This window comes from Sitophilus oryzae, unplaced genomic scaffold (genome assembly GCF_002938485.1).
Source record: "Sitophilus oryzae breed Bouriz unplaced genomic scaffold, Soryzae_2.0 scaffold_374_pilon_pilon, whole genome shotgun sequence".
Taxonomy (NCBI): Eukaryota; Metazoa; Arthropoda; class Insecta; order Coleoptera; family Curculionidae; genus Sitophilus; species Sitophilus oryzae.
The window spans coordinates 392,952-419,803 of record NW_022146945.1 but is presented as its reverse complement, the minus strand read 5'-3'; the positions used below and the strand labels follow the sequence as shown (position 1 = coordinate 419,803).

General features: G+C 28.6%; 2 protein-coding genes across 3 annotated transcripts in view; one reads left to right on the top strand and one right to left on the bottom strand.

Moving 5' to 3' along the window:
- LOC115885098 (nucleolar protein 16) overlaps positions 1–26,852 on the bottom strand; it is a 36,029-nt gene that overhangs the window by 2,429 nt on the left and 6,748 nt on the right. The gene's annotated exons all lie outside the window — the stretch shown is intronic.
- On the top strand, positions 698–25,164 carry LOC115885099 (protein bicaudal D-like). 2 transcript variants are annotated; one of them, XM_030903886.1, is made up of 3 exons: positions 698–895; positions 2,841–3,050; positions 24,904–25,164. In XM_030903886.1, exons 1-3 carry the CDS (start codon positions 877–879, stop codon positions 25,023–25,025), a joined length of 351 nt encoding a protein of 116 aa, XP_030759746.1. In that variant the 5' UTR covers positions 698–876; the 3' UTR covers positions 25,026–25,164. The 2 variants fall into 2 exon arrangements, with proteins under 2 accessions (XP_030759746.1, XP_030759745.1); XM_030903885.1 differs by lacking the exon at positions 24,904–25,164 and adding an exon at positions 20,677–20,977 and having other exon boundaries at positions 712–895.

Here is a 26,852-nt window from a genome sequence, read left to right as displayed (position 1 = left end):
TCTTCGTGTTTTCGTAGAAAATGCATTTTCTTATAATTTAGACCTCATTTATAAATATAACCATGGAATATTGACATTTATTTAGATTATTTTTAAAGATGTAACAAATTTTCAAAGAGTACCAAATATTAAAAAATAAAAAAAAACTGCTTAAATATTTGTAATTAATTAATATCATCCCAGTATTCATACTTTATTAATTGAGTGTTTGCGTTGATTAATAATAATTGCTTCAAATACTAAAAGAAACTGAATATTGTATGTGTATTAAACATTGTGGTAAAAAGTAACACCTCGAGTCAAATTGTCGTTATAAACCGCATGTTACAATTTCAAATAAATCATATGCGAAAATGTCAAAAGTTGACATATGATATGTCATTCTATTCAGAGTGTCATTTTTTATCGAATAAAGTAAAAAAATACCGAGGGTGCCATTTAAGAATCAGTAGTTGTAGAAACCGGAAGTGACCGAAAACAATTGAATATGTCAATCAATCCTAATTTATGTCATAAGCATACTAATATACCAAATCTCGTTGTTTTATCTGAAAAAATAAAAAAGTTATAGGGGCGAGCCACTTTTGAGATGCACCCGGTATATTCAGCAATTATAAGTTTTTTTATTACAATTGGGTGAAGAATTTCTGTCGTAAAATAATTTAGCTTTTTTTGTTCAATGAATAGAAAAAGTGGTCCGGCCTTATTGACATTTTTTCCCGAAACATTGTCGTCTACTATTGACTAGTAATTGGCCATTTGTAGTCTAAATTATTTAAGAAACAGAAATATATGCGAAAAGATCAGTTCTTAATCTATCGTTAGACAGTTTAGTTCATAACTCCGCAAGGCATCGATCCGCAGAAGCTATTCGAAATGAACAATTCGCTTTCTAGTAAGTACTTCAAAAAGTTTCAAATACATTTTTCCGTAAAATAAAATAGGGATCTTTTATATATCGTCGGTGAAACGTGATAAACTGCTAACTCGATTATTCCTAATTTTACAGGAGAGCAAAAAAATCGTACAAAAAATATGTACACATGTAGGAAGTATTTTCATGCGTTAATATGATAAAGAGATAAGAATTTTATTTGCTGGGGAACAATATAACTCAATATTTCTTGTTACATCATTTTTTTCAGACGCAATAGGGAGATAGCTGATCACTTGAGCGTCTTGCAGAAATAAGAAATAAAAATATACTTCTGGAGATAGCAACCTTTATTGTTTAAAATTTTGAAAATGGAATTGAATAGGTATTACCCAAACAGATTTAGAAATAATCAATTAAATTTAAAAAATATGATATTCATAACCATATATTTATAATATCGTCGGTCTAGAAGCAAAACATACAAGTTCAAAAACGAATAAATTTTTAATGCATTTTTAAAAATCTGAAATTGCAGCATTGTGGACTTTAATGGAATAAATAAAAAAAAATAATTTTTTTTGGAATAATTTAAAAATTAGACTTATAATTCTTAGAAGATATGGTAAAATCCTTCCATGCTTATCCTATTTTTTATACAATCGTAGTAGACCGAGCTTGGAAAACAGTGCGTGATTTTATTAATTTTTATTACTTTTCTCCTTATTTTTTTTAATTCTTATAAAAATTATGTATCATTTACGTGGAAAAACGTTGAAAAAAATAAAACTGATTAGATATTATGGAAATTCTTGTACAAGTAAGTAATGGTTATTTAAACTATTTATAGCACGCCGATGAATTGCTCGTATATAGATAATTTCGTTTTTCCCCTTATCCTTTATGGATACCCCGTATTTACAGAACGGATCGACGCAGAGTCGGACTGACCATATTATATATATATATAACTATTAGGGGGGCCCCAGCCTTCGCGGGCCCCCTTTATAGTTCATTATTTATTCTTAACAATATTTGCTTTTGCATTGCATTATAGTATTTGCATTACATTGGTTTACCTTGCATTAGGGTACTTCCCTGATTTCTATACAGGGTGAATCTTAAATAAGTGCAAATATTTTCAGGGCTAGTAAATCTCGATAAAAGAAACATAATATTTTCTCTTTACCGTTTTTTCAAATAAATCCAAAACAACCGAGTTATTTCATTTCTCAAATTTCCAATTTTTTGCTATAATTTTGAGAATCATTGGATTTTCTTTCTTGTAAATTTAATCTACTACCTATGGTGCCATATTACAAACAAAGTATGTTTTTAAATTAAAAATAAAAAAAAAATTCAATTTTTTTTAAAATTCCAAATTTTCAAAAAAAAAATTCGCGCAAAGAACCTCATAATCACTTTTCTTGGGCCGAAATATACTACCCCTAAAAATATTTGCATTTATTTAAAACTCACCCTGTATATAATAAGGAAATATTGACCAAAACGTAAGGCGAAAAAATACCCAAAAAAATCCACTCGGGCCTCTTCTTACATTGCCACCCGGGCCCCTTTGGCCTAGTGCGACCTTGGATCGACGTCCTGTACTAAAGAAACATACGAGTAAGAATCCGTTTGTTTGCTTTAGCGTGATCGTAACGGAAATTACGGAGATAGCAGCATTTCGGTGGCTATTTCAGATCACTGGGAGTTAGCAGATATTATTGAGTAAAAGTTGCAAATTTTCTTTAATGGGAAAAAATGTATTTGCTTTCCCTACTTATAGAGTATTTTTTTCTCTTTCTAATGGTATAAAAAAAACTTATTAACGTAAAAATGGAGTTAGCAGGTTATCACGTTTCACTGACGATACATCGTTTTTAAAATCTACATGATATCCTATGTTCAGGCCGGCGATGAAACAACACACGGAATATGTTTAATTTTATTGATTTATTTACAGCTGAAGCTGAGAATAGTAAGGCTGAAGAGTTACGAGAGCAAGTGACCAGGTTGGAGGGCTTGTTGTTGAAGAAAAGGAAACAAATCAAAACGTTGCGAACTGCCCTGAAACCGCATGAAAAAACTACGGCCAATTTGAAGAGAAAATCCGAGAACGCGAAGTTGAGGCACAAGCTTAAATTGTTGAAGAAGGACGCAGCAACCTTTTCTAGTAAGTGATATTAAATTGATTTTATCTTAAAAAAACTGAAAAATACAACGTATATTTGTAATATTTATTCTTCGTCTATTTTATACAGGGTGTTTCAAAAAACATGAAGCATCTCTCGTGGGGAGTAGTATATCAACATAGGTCTGATTCTGTTTTGTTTCGTAGCTACAGGGGTTTAAAGTCTGCATTTTTTTTCGATTTATTAGAGTTTTCTTTCAAATGCTTTTAGCAATTCTAATAATATTTTTTGGGGGTAAAAGATACTATAAGTGCGACATATTTTAATGCTAAAAAGTCCCAATAAATTTACCAGGGACGTGGGATATCACTGGAATATTTTTCTAAAAAAAACATGTACGCCACTGATTTTTTCTTTTGTTACTAAAATTATGCAGGGTTGTTCACCACATACGACACGGAGTATTGTGGCTAAACGATTAGGTTTTTACAAATTGTAAGTTTTGGGTTCGATGAAGGACTATTAGAGCTACAGTTTAAAATTTTACAAGATACAGTGTCCCAAAGAAGTAAAAAATATTAGTTGTATTTTTTTTAAATGGAATACCCTGTATATTATTCTATTTTTAAGGTAAATTTGATTAAGGTTTATCACACTTAAACCTTACCGTTTTTGAAATATTTTTAATTTTATGAAAGTGCAGTAAAAATTTTAAGGCTCCTTTTCTCCAAGGGTATCAAAGTTTTTAGTACTAACTATTTACTGAAGATTATTAATTGATCAGATATTGTGTTTCAATAATAAAAATTTTACTACTTTATACAGAGTGTCAAAAATTTATATTAAATAATTACTAGCTTTAAACGGCAATAAATTGTTTAATTTAAATGGAACACCCTGTATATTTTACGTGAATCAGACGCACAATTTAAATGTCTATCAAATTGTGTTAAACCATTTTTTACCTATATCTTCAAGTTTTCGTAGAAAATGCATTTTCTTATAATTTAGATCTCATATATCACTATACCAGTGGAATATTGACATTTCAGAATTTTTTAAAGCAACATATATGTACAAAATGTACAGGTGGTAAATTAATAATATTGCAAGCCAATTTGTATACAAAAAAAATATTTACATCTTTGTAAAAGAGTTTACCAATTAAATATACTGCCATTATTTCCGACCAAAAATTAGTTACTTAGATACTTAATTGTTAGTTACTTATTTACTTAATTGTTTCAATTAATAAGTTATTCTAAATAAATGTGGATTTGGCTCAGAAATTTATATAATAATAAGTTATGAAAATGAACGTCTCTGTTGATATAAGTAAGCATTCGTCAAAAATGAAATAAAATTTATAAGGTGTTACTTTTTACCACACTGTCTAATACACATACAAAATTCAGTTTTTTAGTATTTGCAGCAATTATTATTAATCAACGTAAACAGTCAATTAATGTAGTTTGAATGCAGGGATCATATTAATTGGTCATCTTTAACAAAAAAAAAATATTTAAACAGTTTTTTTTAATAAAATAAGCGAACTATATCGACAATATTAGTATTGTACTCTTGGAAAATTTGTTAAATGTTTAAAAACAATCTAAAATGTCAATATTTCATGGGTATAGTGATAAATGAGGTCTAAATTATAAAAAAATGCATTTTCTACAAAAACTTGAAGAGACAGGTAAAAAATGGTATAATACATTTTGATAGAGAATTAAATTGTGCATCTGATTCACGTAAAATATACAGGGTGTTCCATTAAATATTTAGTATAAAAAACTTTGGTATCCTTGGAGAAATGAAGCATTAAAATTTTTACTGCAATTTCATAAAATTGAAAATATTTCAAAAACGGTAAGGTTTAAGTGTGATAAACTAAATTAAAAAAAATTTATAAAATTAATAACCTTTATTTCAATTGTAGAATCTAAAAATAGAATAATATACAGGGTGTTCTATTTAAAAAAAATACAATTATAATATTTTTTACTTATTTGGGACACTCTTTATCTTGTAAAAATATTTTTAAATTGTAGCTCTAATAGTCCTTCAACGAACCCAAAACTTAAAATTTGTAAAAATCTAATCGTTTAGCTGCAATACTCCGTGTCGTATGTGGTGAACAACCCTGTATAGGCGGTTAAATGCCGATTAGAATTGTATCTTGATATTTTCTCGACTTCGATCTCCTTGATGAGATAACAAAAAATCTCTCGAAACTTTTTTAGCATTAAAATATGTGGCACTTATAGTAACTTTTAACTTCAAAATTTCATTCGAATTGCTAAAAGTAGTATGAAAATTATAATAAATCGAAAAAAAAAAGACTTTAACCCCCTGTAGCTACCAAACAAAGCAGAATCGGACCTATGTTGATATAAAAAATAAATCCGATTTTTATATGGAGAAATGATTTTTGCAACACATGTAGTAAAGACTTTACATATCACTCATATTAGCATATATAGTAGTCTTATACAGGGTCGCTTTTATGTATGGAAACGATTATTAGGTAAAATATTGGAGGCACCGCAAAAAGTTAATTACAAAAGTTATAGGATTTTTAAATAGGCTGTACTTAAACTGCCGTTAAACGGTAGCTTACTAAAATGCCGTTAATAGGTATGACGTCGTTGATGTGACGCACTTGACGGCTTTATGAAATACAGGAATTATATAAGGACTAACCAAAGCTATCCACCCCACCAAATAACCAACTTAACCAACGCAACTAACCTCGACACTGATAAAAAAATTTAAAAAACAAATATAAATTAGTAAAAACCAACCAACCCCACCAAATAAGCAACTAACCAATGAATTAACACCCTCCAAATAACCACGCTAACCAACCCGCCAAATAACTAAACCAATCCAACAAAAAAGAGTGAAACCAATGCAATAAGATAACGCTATAAGCAAAAAAAAATATAAAAAAGTGTTGGTCAGCGTGAGATTTGAACCCCGGACCATTCGCTCACGAACCGGTAGCCTCAGCCACGGAGCCACAGGTGCTCTTGCAATATGCTTATGGCTAGATATTACTTTCCGCCGACATGAACGACGTCACAATATCTATTAACGGCATTTTAGTAGGCTACCGTTTAACGGCTGTTTAAGTACATCCTTTTAAATATCTATTAGCGAGTAATAAATTTAAGTATACAGGGTCGTTCATAAAGTCGTGGCACATAAAAGTTTAATTTTTTTTTAAAATAGAAACCGCCTGTATATTATTACATATTTCAATTCTTAGGCCAGTAAACGAGGGTTTTAGGGTCCGAATTCTGAACACCTGCACCGATTGACGTGAAATTGTAATAGTCAATAGAGATATATGTAAGAAACAAAAGTTACATAGTAGCGATGTGTGCTTTCACCCTGGAAGTGAGTGCCACCCCTTCTCGGGGGTGAAAAATAAGTCAACCATTTTAATTACAAAAATTGATAAGAGATGAATTCTAAGCAAAAAATGTTCTATAACATTTTTTCAGAAAATTAATATTTCCCTAGTTATTTAAGATTGAAAATTGATTGATTTTTCATCTAAAAACTGCATATTTTTTGCTAATTTTTATAAATAACTCGAAAACCTTTCGTTTTATCACAAAACTCATATAAGGCAAAATGAAGCTGTTGGATTAGCTAAACGATCCATTTTTTGTTGATTACCGTAGGTGTAGTAATAGCCGAGTTATCATTATGTAAACGTGATTTTTTATTTTTCGGAAACTAAATTGCAACATTTTACCGTAAAATAATGACGAAAGAACACATTTTTCGAAGAAAATTAATATGACCGTGTTTAAAGTGCTTGAAAAGACCTTTTAAATGCTTTCTTAAAAAAGTTCGTAGCTTAAAAACTCGCGGAGTTATGATAAAAATAATATGGTCACCTCATTATTTCGGAAAAAAATTAACAACAAAATCTATGACTAAAATCATAAAAATAAAAACTAAGCGTAATATATGTACATTTGGCTATATTTAGGTACTAGCAATTGACTCTGCAAGTTCGAGTGGTTTAGAATGCCTAAATTTGGAAAAAAATTGAAAATAATGAAAAAAAAAATTTTTTGTTTTTTAAAAAATTATAATTTTTTTGACATCTCAAAAACTAAGCAAGATACGTAAAAAATGCAACAGAGGAAAATTGAAGGTCTTTTTTGCAATATTTTTGCTCCATTCTAATTTTTTTGTAGATCTCTTTATTTCGTAGATATTACGTTTTTTTAGTTTGATTTGCATGTAAGGACCACCTTCTTTGAGCCCTTAAAACCCAAAAATCTCGTGAAAATGAAGAGTTCAAGACTGTTCAACTATAGAGGTTAATTTGTAGACCGTATAATTTCTTACAAATTGATAATTTTTATTTTTATGATTTTAGTCATAGATTTTGTTGTTAATTTTTTTCCGAAAAAATGAGGTGACCATTTTATTTTCATCATAACTCCGCGAGTTTTTGAGCTACGAACTTGAAAAGACCTTTAAAAAAACATTTAAAAGGTCTTTTTAAGCACTTTAAAAACCGCCATATTCATTTTCTTCGAAAAATGTGTTCTTTCGCCATTATTTTACGGTAAAAGGTTGCAATTTAGTTTTCGAAAAATAAAGAATCAAGTTTACAGAGTGATAACTCGGCTATTACTACACCTATGGTAAACAACAAAAAATGAATCGATTCGTTATTCCAAAGACTTCATTTTTGCTTTATATGAGTTTTGCGATAGAACGCAAGATTTTCGAGTTATTTATAAAAAATTGCAGAAAAATATGCAGTTTTTAGATGAAAAACCAACATTTTCAATCCTAAATAACTCGGAAAATATTAATTTTCTGAAAAAACGTTATAGAACATTTTTTGCTTAGAATTCACCTCTTTATTGATTTTTGTAATTAAAATGGGTGACCTATTTTTCACCCCCGAGAAGGGGTGGCACTCATACCCAGGGTGAAAGCACACATCGCTACTATGTAACTTTTGTTTCTTACATATCGTCGGCTTTATGACGAAAATGCGTATCTCGATTTTTGGCGATTTTGAGATATCAACGTAATGACGTGCCCAATGACTCATATTTTAGCGAATTTGCGCATCTCAATATTGTACCTTTTTCATTTTATATTCGTTTAAAAATTTACCCCATCTCAAATATTACAATTCTTCGTTATGACGAAGAGACGTATGTTGAGATAGGGCTCTTTGTTATATCAATTGTTATACTACAAGAAATATGGAATTTGAGATAGGTCCTTTTGTTTTAAGTTATAAAAATGCATGCGAGAGAAAATCACACCATTCATTCTGCCTAATTATTTTCTGATTGTTGCTTGGGACAAAATAAAACTTCTATCATGGCAGCAGCTCTCTTTTACAGTGTGATTTTGAGTCTGCTTTTTTGCCAAAAACCATTGTTAGAATGTTGTTGGTATTGGGTATCCAAAAGATTGTCCGAGAATAAATGGCCGAAGGAAAATTGATCGAAAGCAACGAAAACGAAAATTGCCCTAATGGAAAATTTCCCAAAATCATAATTTCCCTAAGAACATTTTAGCAAACCAAAAACTTACCCGAAAAATAAAAGAATTTTCAATTCATTATCATTGTCAGGCGAGGCCATTGGCATTGTCATCCCTGCCAATTTTTGGAAAATTTCATCATCCAGCATAAACACGTAGAATGGAAGTCGAATTTGTTATCATTGAATAGAAAAAAACAGAAACTGTTACTCCACAGTTACTTGTATCAAAAAGGCATGAATGAAGAAACATGTTTTGTTTTTGTTTAATTTGGTTTTTTTTATTAAATGGACCGTGTGTATGCCCTCTACTAATGCCCTCAATTAACTAAATAATTACTAAAAATGTATTTTTGTATAAAAAACAATATTATTAAAATAAGCTAGATAAGAGTATTTTAATTTATTATTGTCTTTGCTTATGGAATGAAAATTGTCTTTGTTTTCAGTTGATCTAATCCAACGCGAATAAAAGTATTTAAAAATATTTATTTCTGATTTTTTGGTTATTTTCAAATTTTTTCTTGTATGCATGTATTTTTATTTTTATATTTATTTTTTTTCCTTATTAAAAACACTTTACCATCATTTTTAAATTTATTTTACATGGGCATACAATTCGTTCGGAAATAAATTTATTATTATTATAACAAAAAGGCCTATCTCTATTAAACAACTAAAAATAAATTATTTATTAGAATTTACGCTCAATTTATCTTCAGAACGTTTCCTGAATGTCTCCGTTTAAGTGTTAATACCAAAACACTATTAAAAAATTAAAGACTTTACATTTATTGGCCAAATAAAGTAAGTGATTTTCTTTAAATTGTTCTCCTGAAAAGTAGCAAAAATCGATTATACGCCTTTTCGTCATAAAGCTGACGATATATCTCTATTCACTGTTAAAATTTCATGTCAATCGGTGCGGGTGTCAAGAATTCGGAGGTAATACCTTATTTTTATCCTCGCTTATTGGCCTATCTTCCTTGAATTCTAAACAAAAATCGAAATACACACAATGTACCTCAAACCAACCCTTTCCGAATTATTGACTTTTGAAAATATCACTTAAACAATTCCATTTAATTAATTTCGATCTGTTTGGTTTGATTTAATGATGCCATTCTGCCGAAACTGTGATACTCTTGTAATGGGGTTTTAAATTCCTATTAGCTACTAGTACATTTAAGTATACAGGGTCGGTTATAAAGTTGTGTCCCATAAAACTTTATTTTTTTTAAATGAAATCTTCTGTATATTATTGCATATTTCAATTCTTCCTTCAATTTTAAACAATAATCGTAATACACAATGTACATAAATCGAATAATTGAAATGTTAAACGAAAATTTATTAATTTCCAGACTTGCTATACTCTTATTTTATACATCTACTAGCGTGTACCAGCGACTTTGATCGCGTCGAATTAATCACTTGTAATGGTGATGATAAAGCAAAGCAAGAATTTCCATTAACATACAAACTGGATAAAATTTTCTCACATTTATGTCAGCATGAGAAAAAACAATATGGCGATATTATTATATAACTTGGTAATATTTGAGGGGGAGTTTCATCTCGTTGGAATTTCGAAAAATCCGTTTGCCAAAAATAAGCTATTTACGTCAAACAGTTTAAGCAGAATCGTGGTTAAGAAATTACCCAACTTTTTGGAACACCCTGTATGATTTTTTAAAAAATTTCAAAATATGTAAAAAAACCAAATAAATTATGCTTGTCCAAGCGTTTTGCCGAAAAACTAACCGTTTTTTAAATAACAAATATTGTAATATTTGAGGGGCGTTTTCACCCTCAAATATTACAATATTTGTCACAGTCAATCCGTTTGCCAAAAATCAGCTTGAAACGTCAAGCAGTTTAAGCAGAATCGTGTGATTACTCAATGGTCATATTTTATGAAACACCCTGTATAAATTTATAAAAAATCTTAAAATATGTAAAACAACAAAATAAAATATACGTGTTTAAAAATTTTTCCGAAAAACTCACCGGTTTTTAAATAAAAAATATTTTAATATTTGAGTGTTAGTTTCACCCCCTTTAGAATTCGAGTTTCGAAAAATCCCTTCTAATCGAACCTCTACACCCTAAAGTCAATTTGTTTTCCAAAAATCAGGTTTTTACGTCAAGCGCTTTAAGCAGGATCGTGATTAATCAATGACCAGATTTTTCGAAACACCCTGTATACATTTTTAAAAAATCTTAAAATATGTAAAAAACAAAATAAAATATACGTGTTTAAGCGTTTTTTCGGAAACTTGACCGTTTTTTAAATAAAAAAATATTGTAATATTTGAGGGGTGGTTTCACCCTCTTGGAAATGGAATTTCGAAAAATCCCTTATTATCGAACCTCTACACGCTAGAATCACCTGTATACCAAAATTGAGCTTCTTACGTTGAGTGGTTTGATCAGGATCGTGATTAATCAGTATGTCAGTCACTTAAGGATTTTATATATTAGTATAGATAGGTAAGTGCTAACTTAAGAACTAATGTCAAACATTATTAAGTATCAGTTTCGGCAAAATGGCATCGTTAAATGAAACTGAACATATCGAAATTAATAAAATCAAATTATTGTTTAAGTGATATTTTCAAAAGTCAACAACTCGGAAACGGTTGGTGTGAGGTACAGTGTGTATTTCGATTTTTGCTTAGATTTGAAGGAAGGAATGAAATATGCAATAATATACAGGGGGTTCTGTTTAAAAAAATGAAACTTTGATGTGCCACGACTTTATGACCGACCCTGTATACTTAAATTTATTACCCGCTAATAGATATTTATAAACCCTATTACTTTTATATTTAACTTTTTGCGGTACCTCCTATATTTTACCTACTAATCGACCGTTTCCATACATAAAAGCGACCCTGTATATTTTCTTTTCATTTCATACTTGTATTTGAAAGGGAAATAAGCTTTTCAAAAATTAAATAAAATACCCAAAGGGTATACAGGGTATGTAAGTATGGGATATATCGGAATTTTTTTTATTAGAAGTCATATCTAAATGGGAATACTGTCAAAATTTCAGGGTTGGCATGATTTAAATCAGGTGATTTTTTTAATTTTAATCATGTGATTTAAATCAAAAAATTAACTTTTTTAAAACTTTACTATAAATCGAAAAATAACTGTAAAAGTTATAAAAATGTGTCCTAGAAAACAATAAAAAAAATATTTCTTTAACAGATATACCCTATATCTATAATTAAATAAAATGTTACACTTGCTATTGTAACGTTTAAATAATTTTAATAATTCAAAAAGCAAGTGTAAATGAAAAAATAAAACTATATAAAAAATGATTTGTATAACACATATCCTACTACATATCTATTCATCAATTAAAATATTGGAGCGATTTTTGAAGTAATTTCGTGTGAATCCATTAGACTTCTAAAGGGCTTGGATTTATTTTGAAATTTATGTACAAGTGACAAAAAAACGCTGTTCGAATACTTTTCATTCGCAACCTCTAGTGCAGAAAAAAGTTCTTTTGATGTTAGACTATATCTTCAAATCGTTGTCAGAAAATATGTTGTTGTATATCTTTTTGAAACAGCTGTATCAAGATAACTTCTGCCTTCATTAATTTATTTTCTAGTTCCAAATTTCTACCGACATTTCGACCTGCAGTACTCTGCAGAGTGCAAGTATTTTACACTTTGATAATAGATAATACTAATTTCATTCTCGACTTAAGACTATTTCCGAACGATAGTGAATTGTGTAAGGAGTAAAAATTATACTTTTTTTGACGAGGTTGTAAGTTTGACGGACTAGCGTAAACAGGTAGGCACAAAAGTACATTTTTACTCCGAGTAGAATATACTATATTTTTTCAAACATTACAAATAATTTTTTAATCAATTTCAAAAGTTTCAAATAATATAAAAAGTAATACTTAATTTGAGGTAATACCTTGTAAGTAATTGAGTAACAATTTGTACACTCGTTGAAATTGACGCTTAATATCAGTTTAATAATATATTTTTGTACTTTTTTGCTTAGACGTAAAAGTGCTTTACTTTTATGCCTAGGCGTTGAAATGACAAAAATTAATACTCTTATGACATTTCAAAAAAAAATCTTTTTGATCCAAAGCGAGCAACTTTTTTTATGGAATATATTGGTTTGCTGACCGATGTGGGGAAAATGACACGCGCCGTAGAATTGTTAATGTTATCAGTATCGGGCATAGTTATGAAGATTAAGCCATTTAGAATAGAACTTTAATTGGAATTAAGTCCTAATTATTTGGAAATCCGATTTAAATAATGTTTTCTATTAAAATCAAAAAATCTGATTTAAATAAAAAAAAATCTGATTTAAATCAAAAAAACTGATTTAAATAAAAAAAAATTATTAAATCATGATTTTTTTAAAAAAAATCATGATTTTTTCCAACCCTGCAAAATTTAGTACATGTCCGATAACCATATCAGCGGTACTTAGAATGTGTCAGGGTAAAATCAAACGAACTGCAAGTTTTGTAACTATAATATAACAAATAACTATTTTTCACATATTGAGCTTGAAATAGTAAAGTATCTGACATATGAAAAAAATATTTTGAAAATTATAAACATAAATTAAGTACCCTTGCAATAGTAATAACATACCGTAATTGTAGAAAAATAAATAAAAACTATCTAGATTTTAATTTTTAAATAAAAAACTCTTATCTGATTTTAGTTAATTTCAACACGAGTATACGCGGAACATCAAAAAATGCACTATACGAGGACGCTTCAAAATTTTCTGATAAATTTTTATTTTCCGCATAATTTTTATTTTCCGCATAAGAGGCTGTGACTTTATATTTAGGCTTATCTTTTAATTAAAATAACTTTTCCTAAAGTCATTTTTCAAAATTCTTTCAAATAAAGGTACTTTTTTTGTACCCTGTTGGTTGTTCAACTTGCAGTCTTTCTAAATACCGCTGAAACTAAATTTCTTATTTTTTTTAGTTTTCCTGTTTTAACTCAACATTAAATTAAATTTTAACATTAATTAAAATTTAGAAGACAGCGAGAGTCATGATTAAAATATTAAATTAGTAGAAAAACTGGCTAAACTAACTCCCTACTAATTATTAAATTATTACACATAAAATACTAAAAACGGTCAAGAAGAATACAAATGCTGTTTATATCCGTCTATAAGTTAAAAAAACACATACAAAAACTAGAACTCATGCTAAACTAATCTCAAAAAATTAGATATTCGGTATAAAATTAGGACAAAAGATTTTTTAAACTCTATAACAAATTAGAAGGTATCGGCTGTTATTACTAATTATTGATCTCCCCTGTAGACCCAAGTATCAACATAGGTCCCATTCTGCTTTGTTTCGTAGCTACAGGGTGTTAAAGTCTTAATATTTTTTTCGATTTATACTAATTTTCTTCCAGTATTTTTAATGTTTCGAATAAAATTTTGAGGGTAAAAGTTACTATAAACGCGATATATTTATGTTAAAGCTAAAAAAGTGTCTATATATTCACCAGGGACGTGCATATGGATTATCACTGGAATATTAAAAAAAAGCATGTCCGCCACTGATTTTTTTTCTATTTTTAGAGAATATATAATATATATATATATATATACAGTGTGTCCCAGAAATGAGATCTGGTCAAAATAAACATATTTTCTCTTTACCATTTTTAAAATAAATTGAAAATAACCGAGTTATTTAACTTTGAAAATTTAAAAAAATAATCGCAACATTTTGAGAACCGCCGGCAGATATTGCCAACTACATCCAATTACCCGGATCAAGCCCGGATTTCAGTTATTCGACGCACTGTGTTGCCATATGGACAAGAAAGTATATGTTTACAAGTAAGTCATAAAATCACAACACCTGAGGAGTTTGCAGAGATGCATTACATTTTTAAGATTGTGATATTATTACATAAAATAAATTAAAAGTTAAATGTTTAAAAGTTAAATTAAAAAACTTACCCAACATTAAAAAAGATACTTATGACAGATCGATGTAACTGCGACAGTTCTCTTTTTCAATACACACTTAACTAAAATACACTTCATTGTGCTGCTTTACTTGTACGTGCTATTATAAAACTGCTAAAATAACAGTCCCCATTTTTAACTTAACACATTATTTTCATATAGGCTTCATCATAATTTGAACCACTGATTTACAAAACACCTTTGAAAAGCAACACATTACACATTACTTTGAATATCTTTCTGAATGAATAAATGTTGAGAATTATTGTCTCTTACCGCCACTTTACGAACTACTTTCAATCTAAGAAAATACATGTTTCACTCAACAATTTTAAATACGTATTTTGCTTTTTCGCTATTTTTTCGATGCATTTCGACAATTCCGTCAACGGCCCAACCATCGGCCAAGCATTTCAAATAATTTCAAATTCAAGACACTCGAAGCAATCAAATTCTTATTAAATTTTAAAAAATAAAACAGAAAACATGAAAGGAAACAAACAAAACACAAATGAATTGATTATTGATAAGGTCACAAAAAGAATTTTGTAAAATGTTTATCGTAATTCAGAATTCAATATATCGAAAACAGCCCGACGAATAATCAATTCATTTTCGTTTTGTTTGTTTCCTTTCATGTTTATCTGTTTTATTTTTAAAATTTAATACAAATTTGATTGCTTCGAATGTCTTGAATTTGAAATTGTTGTAACTATGGCAACGTTGCTTAACATCGTCGTCTGACGCAAGCCTGCCACGACGGCGCGGCTCAAAGGACCAGTTCACACGTGGCACTCTTGGCCGACGCGCGACGGTTGGGCTGTCCAAATACATCGAAAAAAATACGTATTTAAAACTGTTGAGTGAAACATGTCTTAGATTGAAAGTAGTTCGTAAAGTGGCGATAAGAGACGGTATTCAAAGTAATGTGTGCGCTTTTCAAGGTGTTTTGTAAATCAGTGGTTCAAATAAAACAGAGAAACATGAAAGAAAACAAATATTGAATTCTAAATTACGATAAACATTTTAGGAATTTCTTTTTTGTGACCTGGTTGTGAATAATATGATGAATCATTTTCGTAAACGTCATAAACGTAATGTTTTAGTTAATTTTCGGTGGTTTTTGTTAAGTTTTCATTGAAAGGGTAAGTACTAAAAATAAAATAATTAATGTGTTTTTTTTCTATAATAATTATTAATAATGAGCACTGATAAAAATTTAACATTCCTAATTTCTGAGTAGAAATTTTTCTATGAATTTATAAATGTAGAACTATGTAGATAACATAGGAGGTTGCAACACTGCAAGGTTTAGATACACCGTAGAGAAAGTTTTTCTCAATTTTTTTGAAAATGTCAAGAAAAAATTTTTAATTTTCAACATTTTTTTTTCGCAAAAAAACCTCATAGGCGTGTTTCTGGGGTTGAACTATACTACCAGTTAAAATATTTGCACTTATTTATTGGGACACCTGTATATATATATATATATATATATATATATATATATATATATATATATATATATATATATATATATATATATATATATATATATATACAAAGAGGAAGTCTTGACCGATCAATTATAACCAAAACTAAGAAGAAAATTCTTGGGGATAGCGGTCTAGAGGCACAAAATTAAACAATTTATTACAACGCCGAGCTTTCGGAAAATATATTTCCTTTTTCAAGGCTAAAACATCACAAAAGTCAACTGAATATAATATAATATTATATAAACTTACGTGTAAAAAGTTTAATTATAAAAATAGAAAAATATATCAATTTCTATATGGAAGAAAGGAACTAAAATTTTGTATAAAAGTTAAAATCTTCTTAAATATTCATGATTTCTGACATTACTAAAAATTATTTTGACATAGAAAGGTAAATTTAATTATTAATAAAAAAACACGTAAAAAACATATAAGGTTAATCACAAGTTACAAATAAAAATAAAGAAAAAATCAAATTTTAAATATTATTTTTATTTTTAATAAAATGGAGTAAGAAAGAATATATATTACTAAGATCCTCAATATCTTTTCTTTTATTAATACAATTATCATTAATGTAAATTTCTACCATTTCAAGAAAAAGTCTTTTATTAGTATTAAATTCAGTATCCAAAATTTTTGCATTTTTAAAATCAATATTATGTAGTGTATCAATCACATGTTCTGATAATGCACAACTACGTTTACATAATCTAAAATCACTAATATGTCTATTAATACGTTCTTTAAGAACAGTAGAAGTTTGTCCAATATAAGAAATATTACAATCAAGACAACTAATATTATAAACAACACCAGATTTATATAAAGGAAGATCTAAATCTTTTAATTTAGTATATAAATTATTAATTTTTAATATATGTTTACCACATATTTTAACCTGTTGAGGAATAGATAAGATCTTTGTTAAATTATTATTTAAGGAATTTACATACGGTAATGAGAAATAATAACCGTTAACATTATTGTTATCAATATTATCACAAAGTTGAACATCATAAGCAAGAACATTATTACTCGAAATAACATTATTATGTAAGTTTTCTCCAAAACTTAATTGATCATTAACCAACAAATTATTATATAAAAATTTCTTTAATAATAATTCTTATAAATTCTTTTTAAGTTAAATAAAATATTATAAATTCTTTTTAAGGTTTTCGACAAAAATTGAGGATGGCAAATTCTTCTAATTCTATTATTTAATCCGACAATTAAATTAATTTTCATTTTTAGACTTTTTAAATAGGTTAGACCAAAAAATTTTAAATTTTGAGATAGATATTACTTTGAAAGATATTAATTTTATTGAAAAATTTATTAATAATTTAAAAACTAATCTTTCTAATTTATTTCTTGAATATATTTTAAATAATTTTTATGAATTTCAAAATTTATCTAATGAAAAAAAATTCAAAAATATTAAAAAGAATAACATAAAGAAGATTAATAATTTTAATATTTTTCAAAATAATAAATTTTTAAATGTTAATGATAATTGGATTAAAAATTTAAGAAATATTGTGAGATCACAAGTTACAAATGTTTTAACTAATTATATTCATAAACCCATTAGTAATAACAATTTTATGAGAAAATTATATTTAGATACTAAAGAATTTTTTAAATCTAATCCTAATTTGATTGTTACTAAAGCTGATAAAGGTAATATTACAGTGATTATAACTAAGGAAGAATATTGTCAAAAATCGTTAGAAATTCTTTCTGACAATAATTATTATAAAGTACTTGATAGAGATCCAACTTCTACTTTTCAACAAAAAGCTAATAAACTAGTTTCTAAATTTAAAAATAAATTAACTCCTGAATTTTGTAAGAAATTAACTATTTACAATCAAAGTTCTCCAAAATTTTATGGTTTACCTAAAATCCATAAAGAAAATATACCTTTAAGACCAATCGTTTCTTCAATAAATTCTCCTAATAGTAAATGGTCTCAATATGTTACTAATGTTTTAACCTTGTCTTATAATCAAGATAATGAATATTTTACTCATGATACTTTTAAATTTGTTGATTTTATTATGAATAAAAGAATTCCTCAAAATTATGTTCTGATAAGTCTTGATGTTGTTTCATTATTTAGTAACATTCCTTATTGTCTTATTAAGAATAGTATTGAGAAGCATTGGTTGGATATTTCTAGTAACACATTATTAAATAAAAATAATTTTTTAGAAATTGTTGAATTTATTTTTAATTCAACTTATTGTAAATTTGAAGGAAAATTTTACAAGCAAATTTTTGGTACACCAATGGGTGCTACTGTTTCTCCAATTATTTCACAATATGTTATGGATGATTTATTAAATGAGTGTATACCAAAATTAAATTTTCAATTACCATTTTTTAAAAAATATGTAGATGATATAATTACATCTGTACCTTTTGATAAGATTGATATCATTATGGATATTTTTAATTCATATCATGAAAAAATACAATTTACTATTGAAACAGAAACTGATTATAGCGTTCCTTTCCTTGATACAAAAGTTATTAGGACATTTGATAACTTTATCTTAGTAGATTGGTATACAAAACCTACTTATTCAGGCAGATATTTGAATTTTAACTCATACCATCCACTAAAAATGAAAATTAATTTAATTGTCGGATTAAATAATAGAATTAGAAGAATTTGCCATCCTCAATTTTTGTCGAAAAACTTAAAAAGAATTTATAATATTTTATTACAAAATTCATATCCTGAATTATTATTAAAGAAATTTTTATATAATAATTTGTTGGTTAATGATCAATCAAGTTTTGGAGAAAACTTACATAATAATGTTATTTCGAGTAATAATGTTCTTGCTTATGATGTTCAACTTTGTGATAATATTGATAACAATAATGTTAACGGTTATTATTTCTCATTACCGTATGTAAATTCCTTAAATAATAATTTAACAAAGATCTTATCTATTCCTCAACAGGTTAAAATATGTGGTAAACATATATTAAAGATTAATAATTTATATACTAAATTAAAAGATTTAGATCTTCCTTTATATAAATCTGGTGTTGTTTATAATATTAGTTGTCTTGATTGTAATCTTTCTTATATTGGACAAACTTCTACTGTTCTTAAAGAACGTATTAATAGACATATTAGTGATTTTAGATTATGTAAACGTAGTTGTGCATTATCAGAACATGTGATTGATACACTACATAATATTGATTTTAAAAATGCAAAAATTTTGGATACTGAATTTAATACTAATAAAAGACTTTTTCTTGAAATGGTAGAAATTTACATTAATGATAATTGTATTAATAAAAGAAAAGATATTGAGGATCTTAGTAATATATATTCTTTCTTACTCCATTTTATTAAAAATAAAAATAATATTTAAAATTTGATTTTTTCTTTATTTTTATTTGTAACTTGTGATTAACCTTATATGTTTTTTACGTGTTTTTTATTAATAATTAAATTTACCTTTCTATGTCAAAATAATTTTTAGTAATGTCAGAAATCATGAATATTTAAGAAGATTTTAACTTTTATACAAAATTTTAGTTCCTTTCTTCCATATGGAAATTGATATATTTTTCTATTTTTATAATTAAACTTTTTACACGTAAGTTTATATAATATTATATTATATTCAGTTGACTTTTGTGATATGTTTTTAGCCTTGAAAAAGGAAATATATTTTCCGAAAGCTCGGCGTTTGTAATAAATTGTTTAATTTTGTGCCTCTAGACCGCTATCCCCAAGAATTTTCTTCTTAGTTTTGGTTATATATATATATATATATATATATATATATATATATATATATATATATATATATATATCATCAAGGATATATATATCCTTGATGAGATAAACGCAATTAATTTATCTTGATCCAAGTCTAATAGCAACTTTTAAAAAAATCTTAATATCATTAACTTGAGAAAGCTTTAATTAAGTACTCATTGATTCCTCATCAAAAAATATAAAAAAAGTCCCTATAATTATAGGTATGGAAATGCATAGTTTAGAGTTACAGGATGTTAAAACTTTCTAATTTTTTTTTTGTAATTATCTTAAATACCATTATATTTTTATTTGAAATTTCTGTAGGTTGGACTAATAGTACTAATAACTATTAGTAATAATATTTAATAATAAATAAGATAAAATATATTAATTTTAATAAAATTGCGTTTATATCTCATCAACTTTTAATTGGTATTAAACGGCCTACACAATTCTGAATCATAAGAAAAAAAAACCGGGGCGCATATTCCAATGATAACCCATATGTACGTCCTTGATGAATTTATCGACACTTTTAGCATTAAAATAGGTAGCACTTATAGTAACATTTACCCTCAAAATTTCATTTGAATCACTAAAAGTACTTAACACCTAAGATTTTAACACCCTGTAGCTACGAAACAAAGCAGAATCAGACCTATGAAAAATAAATTTTATTTTTACGTGGGGAATCTCGCCACGAGAGACGGCACATGTTTTTTTAAAACACTCTGTATATCATTGGACAGCGCACAAAACTCGTAAAAAACTGCCCAAAAAATAGTTGATCAATGCGCCAAATTCACTTTGCCGTTTCTTTCAGGTTTGAAAGCGAGGTTCGAAGCTCGATTTGCGGAATACGGTGCGCAAGCAGAAGAACTGCACCTGCTAGTTGGCATCGCCAAGCATGAAAGGAAAACTATAAGGCAATTCCTTGATATGACCATCGAACAAAATATCATCCTCTCGCGACGTTTGGCGACCTTGGTCGTGTACATGCTCAGAAATGCCAGGAGACCCGAAAACCGTCACTTCTAGAGACAGGACGGATTCGACAATGATAACCGGTCAGATGCCTAAATCTGATCCATTTATTTGTAATAAATATAAATATGTGTTTCTCATAGCTTTTATTCATATTTAAGTTTCATTCGGAACCTCGCAATTAGTGGAATAAATTAGTGTGCTTTCAATTACACTTTATATTTTTTAGTTTACGATCATTCACAATATTTAAAAAACAATTAAAATTAATAGAATATCCTAGAAACAGCTTGCGTCAGTCAGTTGTATCCATAAAGAAAGCCTAATATTTAGATTATAAAACAATCAATTTTTGATTTCTAACCACAATTTCTCTTGACGGAGGAATATCAAAGGCCAAAATGACATTTTTCCCAAATTTTGAAGTATAATTAGTGGAAAAGTTAAAAGTTTGTTAACTTTTTCTACTAATTGAAAATGTCTACCATTAATTTTTGACGTTCTGAATGCTTACATTGAAATTAAAGGAACAAACTTCTACGCTAATTGAAACCACTAATTTATTCCACTAATTGCGAGGTTCCGAACGAAGCTTTAAAGTTGTTAATTATGAACTCTACAAATGTCTACTTAAATGTGGTTAAATTTAATGGATTGCACTTTTTTTCGACACTTTTCAACCTTTCTAGAAATCCTTCTTTCTATTAAAAAAACTTTATAGAGCTCTATTAATCAAACCTTATTGACAATAATAGACAGGCTTTAGATGTCTGCTTGAATGTGATTAACGTTACTTAATTGTACATAATATTTTTAATAAAATCGATATATTTACAGAGTTATTTGTTTTCTTTTACAAGAAGTGTAAAGGTTGATCCTCACTATACCTTCCGTTTCCATTCCATATCCATTCCATCCCTGCCAAATTTACCGACACTTTTTTAGCATTAAAATATGTAGCACTTATAGCATAGTTTAAGGAAAAGAGTAGTTGCACTTTCGCAAATATTTTCTGCCAGTTTTTGCAATCTGTCGAATATCGGCAGATTGCAAAGCGTTTCAGTTGAATTCCAGGGTTGCCACAAGCTACACAATTGTGTATTTTGCTACACATTTGCTTCCATGACTGCACAGCTACACCAGAATGGCCTGTGCTACACATTTTGAGAATTCACATATTTATTATAAAAAATAATACCAGAACAGTAAATCAGCTGACAAAAGCTGTTTTTTTTGCGTTTTAGTTATCTAAGTTACATTAAAAGAGGCCTCAAGTGAACTTTAAATTTTGAACTGACAAATATCATTTTCGGTCATCTATTGGTCGAGTCAAAAACGGTAAATAGACAGGATTGCTTAATTCCTTAAATAATACATAACACGTACTTTGGCCAAATTCAGAGGCCAAATTTCACTGTAGTTCGGACCACTCGTTGGCATACGTGAATAATATTCAATCCCTATTTCACTTTTCCTCCCATATCAGCAAGGACTGCAGTTTCTATGGACAAATTTGGCCGATTAAACAGTCCTCAATTGTTTACAGTTTTTAAACAGACTTTTTTAACCGGTCTAATTTTTTCCATAAAATCGTTAGTTTCACGACATCAATTTTGACGTCATTGCAATATTTGCTGGCATGAGAAGAAATGAAATGGGAAATGAATATATTGACGTATACAAACGAGTGGAACTGAGACTCTTATCGAGACTCGTAATTATGCTTTAAAATTTGGCGATTTTACGTCTTATTCTTGGTCTTATTGGATAGTTTACAATTATTGGTCATGGATTGCTACACAATGCTACACATTTTTATGGTCAAATTCTGCACATTCAAAAATTTTCTTGTGGCAACCCTGTTGAATTCCGTCCGTTGAGCTGCGAGGTTCGAGCGCTGCGTCCCAGCACAGAGATGGATTGAAAAAAAAATGAGTGCCTTACTGTGTGCTGCTATTAATTGTAGTAATAAATTCAAAAAATTGTTCTTTGAGTTTTCTAGATTTCCATCGGATGTAAATCGGCAAGCTGATAGTAATTATCAATTAACATTTAATTATATTTGTTTATTTTAAAAGCTGAGATATTAGTTAGAAGACTGAGTAATTAATTAATTGTTATTATTTTTTTAGCATATGGGCAGATTTTAAAAATAGTTTTTAGATATACAGGTTGTCTCAAATATGTACATGAAAATATTTTTTAGTCAGGGGATTTGCCATAAAATTTTCATTCCAATAATTTACGAGATAATTTATATAGATTGGTTTTTGAAACAATTTTAGAATAAATAAGTAATATTTTATACATCTAAAGTATCTGCAAATTATTCATATTTTTTAATTGAAAGAATTTTATAATAGCATAATCACTTATAAATTTAGTGGACTGTATTTTTTTATGTTTTTTTTTTATTATAAGTGGTCGTAATATAACAATATTCAAAATATTATAGACAAAATATTGAGTTTATATTTGAGGGAAGAAAAGTGCCACACCTAGCTTTAAACCACCGTAAATATACAGGGTTGTCAATTAGTGCGAGGAAGTCCAATATCGTCGTCGTTGTCGAAGATGTGAAAAAAGTTTTATTCATATGTTTCAAGGTTTATAAAGGGGCCTATCCTAAAATATTTTGTTAATATACAGGGTGTCACAAAAAAGTTATGGTAAAGTTAGTTTTATTTTTTTTATTATTTTACATCATTCTATATAGGGTATTTTTTATGGCGTCACCAAAATCGGAATATTTAAAATGGTATATCTCAATTTTTTTAAATGCATCATTCTGTATATTATTTTTCTGTCAGAATTAACAAGTGAACATTTTTTTCTTTAAAGTGTTTTGTAAATTTTTAACGGTTTCGCAGATATTCGCAGTATTATATTACATATGGCTCTTTCAACATTAAATTTTTATCAAAGCCACCTAATATGATCTTTGTCTAATATTTTATCGTTGAAAATCCCATACGTTATGAAATAACAGAAAATATTTGCAAAACAGCTAAAAATTTAAGAACACTTTGAATACAAAAAATGTTCACCTTTTAATTCTACATCTGAAAGAAAAATAATATACAAGGTGTTGCATTTAAGAAAAATGAGATACAACATTACGATTTTGGTGACGCCATAAAAAATATCCTGTATATGATAAAGTAAATTTTTCTACATGAATTTATTCTGGTATCCTTCAGGTTTAAGAAAATATAGCTAAGTATTAATAAAGCTGTATTCACTCTAGTTTTTTACCACTTTTCGTATATAATGTTATAATCGCAACCAAAGTTTTAGTAAATAAGAAATAAAATGGCAACACCGCAGTGTGCTTTAAATAAAGACAGTGTACTATATGCAGAATTTGATGCCGAATCCAGTTATCTACAGAAAATTAAACTTGTTTTAAATCAAAAAAAAGTTGTAGAAAATCTCTGAAATAGATAATAATATAAAAATATGTCATTATATATTTTTTCCGCATTTCTTCCCATCAGAAGATTTTCAGATACAGAAGAATTGTTACCTACACGAAATGTGAAAATATTCTGTTTTCAAGCAAGTTTTTACTCGATGATAATTTATTTTATTTTATTTTATTGTGAACTCATATTTTCCTAAATACATATCTGTGAAACTATGGCGAGTGTCACGACTATACTTTGCCTAGTTAATAGACCACGACTATACAGCTACGTCAGTGGTCACGGGAGGCGAGAACAAGGTCATATAAAGTGGCAGAAAAAGAACAAAGGATTTGACAAGGAGTAAAACTACTAGTTTCCTTATACTATGCTTATAGTAACCAAACCCTCAAAATTTCATTTGAATCACTAAAAGTACTTTAACATCTAAGATTTTAACATCCTGTAGCTACGAAACAAAGCAGAATCGGACCTATGTTGATATGAAAAATAGATTTTATTTTTACGTGGGGAATCTCCCCACGAGAGATGGCACATGTTTTTGAACACCCTGTATATCATTGAAGAGCGCACAAAACTCGAAAAAAACTGCCCAAAAATAGTCGATCAATCCGACAAATTCACTTTGCCGTTTCTTTCAGGTTTGAAAGCGAGGTTCGAAGCTAGATGCGCGGAATACAGCGCGCAAGCAGAAGGACTGCGACTGCAAGTTGGCGTCGCCAAGGACGAAAAGAAAACTACAAGGCAATATTCCCTGATATGACCATCGAACAAAATATCGTCGTTCTCGCGACGTTTGGTGCACTTGATCCAGAACAGGGTAAAAAGAAATGCCAGGAGATCCGAAAACCGTCACTTCTAGAGACAGGACGGATTCGACAATGATAACCGGTCAGGGTGCATTCACATCATCCTAGAAAAAGCGTAACGGCGTATTGGCGTAACGATCTTGAATCGATTTCCAGCAATTCTATTGGCTGAAAAATTCATCTCTCAAAAATTTCCGCCAATAGAATTTCTGGAAATTGATTCAAGGTTGTTACGCCGATACGCCGTTCCGCTTTTTCTAGGATGATGTGGATGCACCCTCAGATGGCTAAATCTGAACCTTTACAATGCGGAAAGAATGAACGTAGCTTACCGTGATACTGTTTTCTGGGCATTCATTTTCTACAATTTCGACAAAAAAAGTACTATCAAAATAATATCGAATCATGACCCTGAGCTCAATCATTCTCATCCATTTATTTGTAATAAATATAGATATCTTTCTCATAGCTTTTATTCAGATTTAGAATTGTTAATTATGGACTCTACAAATGTCTGGTTAAATTTAATGGATTGCACTTTTTTCCGACACTTTTCAACCTTTCTAGAGATCCTTCTTTCTATTAACGTTACTTAATTGTACATAATGTTTTTAATAAAATCGATATATTTACAGAGTTATTTGTTTTCTTTTACAAGAAGTGTAAATTACAGTTGAGGGTTGGAACCTTTGGTGTTACACAGCAAAATAAAACACTAAATCACCACAATACACCAAAACACTTTTACTTTTTAAGTATATTTGTATTTGTATCATTACAAAAGTTTTATTTCGTCAGTGAAACGTGATAACACCTGCTAACTCAATTTTTTACGTTAATAAGTTTTTTTTATACCATTAGATATAGAAAAAAATACTCTATAAATAGGGAAAGCAAATACATTTTTTCCCATTAAAGAAAATTTGCTATTTTAACTCAATAAAATCTGCTAACTCCCAATGATCGTAAATAGCCATCGAAATGCTGCATCTCCGTAATTTCCGTTACGATCACGCGAAAGCAAACACACGGATTCTTATTCGTATGTTTCTTTTGTACAGTACGTCGATCCAGGGTCGCACTAGGCCAAAGGGACCCGAGTGGCAATGTAAGGAGGGGCCCATGTGGATTTTTTGCGTATTTTTTCGCCTTACGCTTTAGTCAATTTTTCCTTATTATATACAGGGTACAGGGTAAGTCTTAAATAAGTGCAAATATTTTTAGGGGTAGCATATTTCGACCCAAGAAACACGATGAGGTTTTTTGCGCAATTTTTTTTGAAAATTTGGATTTTTTTTTAATTTTTAGTTTAAAAACATATTTTGTTTGTAATATGGCAACATAGGTAGTAGATTAAATTTACAAGAATTTTTTGAGAATCCTTGGATTTTCTCAATGATTCTCAAAATTATAAAAAAAAATTGGAAATTTTAAAAGTGAAATAACTCGGCTGTTTTGGATTTATTTGAAAAAACGGTAAAGAGAAAATATTATGTTTTTATCGAGATTTACCAGCCCTGAAAATATTTGTACTGGCTTAAGACTCACCCTGTATAGAAATCGAACTACTCCTAATGAAAGGTAAACCAATGCAATGCAAAATGCCATAATGCAATGCAAAATCAATATTGTTAAGAATAAATAATGAACTATAAAGGGGCCCGCGAAGCCGCTGGCTCCCCACAGTTATATATAATATGGCCAGTCCGACTCTGCGTCGATCCGTTCTGTAAATACCGTATCCGTAGCGGGTATAAAACGAAATTTCTATATACGAGCAC

What these genes read in the sequence shown, in the direction of transcription:
- LOC115885099 (XM_030903885.1), top strand. An exon ending in GGACGCAGCAACCTTTTCTA is followed by an intron (nt 3,051 to 20,676) that starts GTAAGTGATATT and finishes CGTTTCTTTCAG; the next exon opens with GTTTGAAAGCGAGGTTCGAA.